The following is a 6,714-nucleotide window of genomic DNA, read 5'->3' as shown; positions in this document are numbered from 1 at the left end:
CAAGCCATCATTGCCCATTTTCATTGTCCCAAAGTTACCAGCTGTATAGGACGTGAAGAAATCTTGTCGAGATATAACATGAGTTAAGGCGCCACTATCAATCACCCAGCTGGTCTCATGGCATGCAAAATTAATAACATCATCATCATAAACAATGAAGAAGTCTCCAGAAGTAGTGGTGGCAACTCAATCATCATTCTTGCCATTGCCATTCTTTGTCTCCTTCCCTTTCTCTTTGTTCTCTCTCTTCAATTTTCTTCAACGCTTCATGATGTGCCCTTTCATGCCACAGTGATGACACTCAACATTAGCAAACCGGTTGGACTTGTTTTTGTATTTATCTCTATTCTTCGAACCTCTACTCTTGCTTCTCCCCCTTCTTTCTGTAACCGAAACCTCTGATTCTGAAGAGGATCCCTGTGATTTTCTTCTTATGTCTTCATTCAATACACTACTTTTAGCCAGATCCATATTGATTACACCATTTGCAACTGAGTTAAATAATGACATTCTAAATGTCTCCCAAGAGTCTAGCAATGTACCAAGTAAACACAACCCTTGAACCTCATCATCAAACTTGATACCCATCCCAGTCAGCTAATTAATAATTCCTTGAAAAAGGTTCAAGTGATCAGTTAAGGGAGTTCCATCTTGGTATCTCAAATACATCAACTACTTCATTAGAAACATTTTATTATTTCGTGTCTTACGAGCATACAACTTCTCAAGTTTGTTCTAAAGTGTGCATGCATGTGTCTCACCATTAATATGATTCAAAACATCATCATCTACCCACTGCCTGAGATATCCACAAACTTGCCTATGAAACAAAGTTCATTCTTCATCATATTTATTATCTGGCTTCTCAGAAGCAAACACAGGTAAATGGAATTGTTTCACATATCCTTTCTTGTATATATGGCCCTCCCAGTAAGAAAGACAAAACAGCTTTTTGGGACTCCTTTACCTTTGTTGGTGAAGGTTTTGTTAATCCTTGGCTTTGTATTGGTGACCTCAATTTTGTTCTTGATTAATCGGAGAAACAAGGAGGAAGGCATGTAGCTAGCTCCTTTAAATGTCCTTTCAAATAGTTTATCAATCAATTTGGCCTTATTGACCTTGGTTTTGATGGAAATCCCTTCACATGGTGTAACAATAGGCAAGGTAATGCCTCTATCAAAGAAAGGCTAGAAAGAGGTTTAGTATCCCTCAGCTGGATTCACCTGCACCTTGAATATTCTCTTATTCACCTCCCTGCCTCAAACTCTGACCATCATCCCATTTCTCTCAATACTGCCTACCATTCTACCTGGCTGCCTAGGCCTTTCAGATTTGAAGAATTTTGGACAAGAGATCCCTCGTGTGGGTTTGTTATCAATGCTGCTTGGAATCAGCCTATTTCTAGTTCTCCTAGCTTCTACCTTAGCAAGAAATTGACTCACACAAAAGCCTCTCTCAAAAGATGGAACTCACTCCACTTTGGAAACATCCAGTCCAAGATAAAAGCCACTAAGCCTAAGATTGATCAGGTCCAACAGCTTTCTCCTAGCCCTAGCTCCTTCTCCATAGAAGCTAACTTGAAGATTAACCTTGATGAACTTCTCATCAAAGAGGAGATTCTCTGGAAATCAAAGTCCAGAGAAGTTTGGCTTACCTGCACTAACCGTAACACTAAATTCTTCCACACTTCCACTATCATTAGAAGAAGATCCATTGCAGTAAATTTCCTTAAAACCAGCAATGGTGGTTGGGTTTTTGATAGAGTAGAAATTGGTGAAAATTTTGTTTCCCATTCTCCAACTTGTTCTCCTCCTCCTCTCCCCATATTGAAGAAGAACTTCTGGACCATTTCAGCCCTACCATATCTAAAGATGAAAACCTTTCTCTTTGCTCTATCCCCCTGGAAGCAGAGGTGATTCAAGCCATCTCAAGTCTTGGCTCTACCAAAGCCCTTGGTCCAGATGGTTTCACAGCCCTCTTTTACAAGAAATACTGGCCTACTGTTAGAAGAAAGGTGCAGGATTGTGTTTGGAACTTCTTCCAAAACAAGCAGCTGATCAGAGAGCAGAACGATACCTTCATTACTCTGATGCCTAAGCAAAATGGTTCTCACACAGTGAATCAATTCAGGCCCATAAGCCTCTGTAACATTGTTTACAAGATTATCTCCAAAATCCTAGCAAATCAGCTGAAGTGTTTGCTCCCCAAGATTATCACCCCTCTACAATCAGCCTTTGTTCCTGGCAGAAACATTCAAGACAACTCCATATTAGCTCATGAGCTCCTGCATTCTTTCAAGAATAAGAAAGGGAAAGGTGGTTTTATGTTCCTTAAAATGGATATGGAAAAGGCTTTTGATAAAATGGAATGGTCCTTGATTCTGACAGTCATGAAGAAGTTGGGATTCCATGCTACTTGGATTAGTTGGATTGAAACTTGCATCTCCTCCTCTTTCTCCATTCTTATTAATGGAAGCCCCTTTGGCAAGTTTTTTTCCTGAAAGAGGGTTGAGACAAGGTGATCCCCTTTCCCCTTTCCTTTTCATTTTGGGCTCAGAAGTTTTGTCAAGATTATTGTTTAGAGAAGAAAGCCTTGGCAACATAAAAGGAATGAAGATTGCCATAAGATCTCCAGCCATCCATCATCTCCTGTTTGCAGATGATCTACTTATTTTTGGAAAGGCCTCCTTGCTTGAAGCAAATACTATCAAATATTGTTTAGACAAATACTGTTCTTGGTCTGGTCAATCCATCAACACTTGCAAATCCTCTATCAGATTCAGCAAAAATACCAATTCCTCCACCTCCTCCTCCATCCTAAATATCCTTCCCTACAATTCTAACCCTTCCTGCTCCATTTATCTTGGGCTCCCAATTCTTATTGGTAGATCCAAACGTGTAGCCTGCCAAAGAATCTTAGACAAGGTTCAGAATAGAATTGAAGGTTGGAAAGCCAAGACCCTCTCCCAAGTTGGTAGGTTGGTGCTCATTAAAGCAGTGGCTGCAGCTATCCTTCGTATGCTATGAGTACTTTTTTGTTGCCTGCTAGCATTTGTAATAAGTTAGATCAAATGTTCAAGAATTTCTAGTGGGGTTTCCCTCCAACAAAAGCTAGAAATCTTTCCCTTTAATCATGGGATTCTCTCTGTATGCCAAGAGATGCTAGAGGTTTGGGATTTAGGAAAATGAAAGAAGTTAATATAGCTCTCATTTCTAAGCTAGGTTGGAAGCTCCAAACCAACTCAGACTCCATATGGGTGAATCAACTCAAAGGTAAGTATCTTATTTCCGGTTCTTTTCTCTCTCTCTCTCCCCCCCCCCCCCCCCATTCTTACCCCTCTTGGCTATGTCAAGGCATCCTCTCTTCTCAACCTATCATTTCCAAAAGAGCCTGCCATAGAGTTCATTCTTTGTCCAGCTTTTCTATTTGGAATTCCCCCTGGATCCCTTCTATCCCTTCCTTCTGCCCCTCTCCTCTTTCTCCAGCTTCTTTCTCTTCCCCTCCTCGTCTAGTCTCGGACTTCTTCAATCCTAATGCCACCTGGAATACCCCTCTTCTTCTATCTATTTTTGACATCCATAGTGTTAGGGAAATCCTAAAAATCTCTATCAGCCCTTCTCGTTGTCCTGATTTTTTCTGGCCTTTTTCTGCTTTTGGCAAATTTTCCACAAAATCAGCTTACAAATTGATCAGCAGTCCCAGAGTTTCCTCTTATCCCTCCCCTCTTAGCTCTATCTCCTGGAAACTTCTGTGGAATTTCAAGCTGAATGCCAGACTCAAACTGTTTCTGTGGAAAATTGCTTGGGATATAATCCCCTCTAAGGCCAGACTTACGTCTATTTTCGCAAATCTTTCTTCAGATTCCCTCTGCCCCCTTTGCAAATCAGAAGAAGACTCTCTTCCCCATTTGTTCTTCAGATGCTGTTTTGCTCGACTAGCCTAGAGAAATTCCTTCTAGCCTTTGGACTCTACGGCCTGGTCCTCTATAAGCCTCTCTAGTTGGATTAAGGGTATCATCAATCCCCATATTACGTTTGGCATTCCAAATTCTGAGGTTCACCTTTTCCAAATTTATGCTGCTGTCTTTTGTGATCTGTTATGGTTTAGCAGGAATAAAGCTCAACATGAAGGTGTCATTCCAGACATTGCCACTTTAGCTTATTCCATCAAAAAGTCCACTTTATCTCATGCTGCAACTTGGAAATCCTCTTCTCCTAGAGTAATCGAAATCTGGTCCCCTCCTCAGGAAGGTTATCACAAGATCAACTTTGATATAGCCATTAGAGAGCATTTCTTAGCTCAAGCAGCCATTTGCAGACCACAAAGGAAAAATTATCAAAGCTACCTCCATGATCAGCCCTTCTTGCACTCCTAACATTGGGGAAGCACTGGCAGCTCTGTTGGCTGCCTCTTTAGCAGTGTCTTTAAAGCTCAAAAATTTCACCATCGAAGGAGGCTCCCTCATTGTCATTACTGCTCTTCAACATCCATCAATTATACAAGACTGGCACATAGAAAAGGTTATAGTAGATACATTAGCTCTTCTTCCTCCTTCTCCTAAGTGGGAGGCAAAGAAGATTAACAAAAGTGCTAACTTCTGCGCCCAACATGTGGCTTATTGGGCCGCGGCTAGAGTTCACTCAGACTGCATTCCCACTTTTCCCATTTCTCCTCTCCCTCCTATTATTTGTAGTGGTGTAGCACCTCCTTCTGTTTTCTTTCCAACTTGAGGGTTGTATGCTCTCTTGTTTCTAATGCAAAGTTTGGTACAAAAAGAAAAGAATGTATCGGATTGGATGTATTAGATATTGGATATTGAATGTATTAAATTGAATGTATATTGAATATACATTGAATGTATTGGATATATATTGGATATATTGGATATATATTGAATGTATTGGATATCAAGTTAATACGTAAATTTGGGTATAAACTCGAATAATTCAGAAAATATATAAATGAAAAAAAAAAAAATTATTTTTGACGTGTCAAACGGTGTGGCAAGTCAATAATTTTTTTTGACGTAGTGAAATTTAATACCACGTCAAAAAAAAAATTGACGTGGTGAAACTCACAAAGTCAAAAGTTTTTTTGGTGAAAATCACCACGGCAAAAAAAGTTTTTGACGTAGCATTTTCACCACGTTAAAAATTTTTGATGTGGTAAAACTGGAACGTCAAAAAAATCTTTTTTGACGTTCCAGTTTCTGACACGTCAGAAATTACTGACGTGTTAACATTGACACGTCAAAAATTTGGATTTTTTTACACCCGCCCTTTTAACCGTTGAGACACGTCAGAAAGGGTTTTCTGACGTGTCAGTACCATTGACACGTCAAAAATGGTTGGTAAAAAAAAAAACATGATTTTTGTAGTGCTTTATATGTGATTTATAGAGCTTTATATAGAGCTTTATATGTGATTTATATGTGTCAGTACTATTTATAGAGCTTTATATGTGATTTGAAATATTTCGAATACAAACATATTCCTTAAAGCAGGGTTAACAAATATTATTTAAATCCCTTGATTTAGATAATACAAAATCAACATTTATCGTGAAGGATTTATATCCTTAACATGGACTACACCTTTATTATTGAATTTTATTACATAGGTCTCTATTTATAAAACGACAATGAGTAGTGAGCAAGAAACTGAAATAAATCCTAAAATACGTAAAGAAGGAAATAAATTCTACAAAGGAAATAAAATAAGAAAAGTATAAAATATTCTAACAAAGAAAAATATATATTTTAAATATTCTAACACAAATTAGGGCTACTCAAATGGTGCGGTTATAACTGCTCCGCTAACAGCTAGCCATTTATAACCGCTAACTGCCTAGGACATTTGCGGTTAGCTGTTTTAGGGTGTAGGGCAAGGTGGTTATAACCGCTAACCTCCTTCATTTATATATAATAGTATAAATATATATATTAAATATTTTATATTAATAAAATATATTAATTTTTTGATTTGTATTTGGATTAATGGATTTGGGCTATTTATGACTGTATGTGAAATATATAACGTGGTATGTGATGTTTTAGGCTAATCTTTATTCAAAAAATTGTCTGGCCCAAAAAACATGTTTTTTTCCCATATTTTTTGGAACATTTTGGCCTTAAACCCTTAAAATAAGCCCATAAAATAGTCCAAGTCCATAAAATAAGCCCAAAAAAATAGGCCAATTTAGGCCCAAAACACTTAAAATGCCCAAAAGCCCATATAAAAAGGTGGTTATAAAACCACCGGTTATTAGATTGAATAACCGCTAACCGCCTTGGCGGTTGCGGTTGAAGTTAGTAAAAATCAATAACCGCCCAAAGCGGTTGCGGTTGCGGTTATAGCCAATACCTGCTGGTTATAACCGTTTGAGCACCCCGAACACAAATGATTCGGATTATTCATAACCTCATTAAACTATTCAACTATTGGCCTAGAATCAATAATTTTATAATTAAAAAATTTGTAGCCAGAAATTTCTTATTTATAGTGTGCTCTACGAGATATTTACCCTTCAGTATCATGATAGAGAGTCGGACATAGCTTTTCAGATATGTCAATTGCAAATGTAGATATCTTGCTCCCATTTTATGCTTGTACAAGTCTCAAATAAAAAATATTGTCTTCAGATTGTTGGGGAAAATCCATATAGATATTGTAAGATAAATGAATATATGATTGCTTAAAGGCGCGTAGCAAAGCT

At 38.0% G+C, this 6,714-nt stretch overlaps 1 protein-coding gene across 1 annotated transcript; it reads left to right on the top strand.

The window, feature by feature from the left end:
* The first annotated feature begins 918 nt into the window (after positions 1-918).
* On the top strand, positions 919-4,730 carry LOC148584379 (uncharacterized). The gene is made up of 5 exons (XM_088518421.1): positions 919-981; positions 1,092-1,773; positions 1,911-2,487; positions 4,111-4,219; positions 4,308-4,730. Exons 1-5 carry the CDS (start codon positions 919-921, stop codon positions 4,728-4,730), a joined length of 1,854 nt encoding a protein of 617 aa, XP_088374547.1.
* Positions 4,731-6,714: the final 1,984 nt, after the last annotated feature.

The sequence above is a fragment of the Corylus avellana genome, chromosome 7, assembly GCF_965113065.1.
Source record: "Corylus avellana chromosome 7, dhCorAvel1.hap1.2, whole genome shotgun sequence".
In the NCBI taxonomy this organism is placed as follows: Eukaryota; Viridiplantae; Streptophyta; class Magnoliopsida; order Fagales; family Betulaceae; genus Corylus; species Corylus avellana.
Note: the sequence above shows the minus strand (reverse complement) of the source record. Positions and strands in the feature narration are given on the sequence as shown.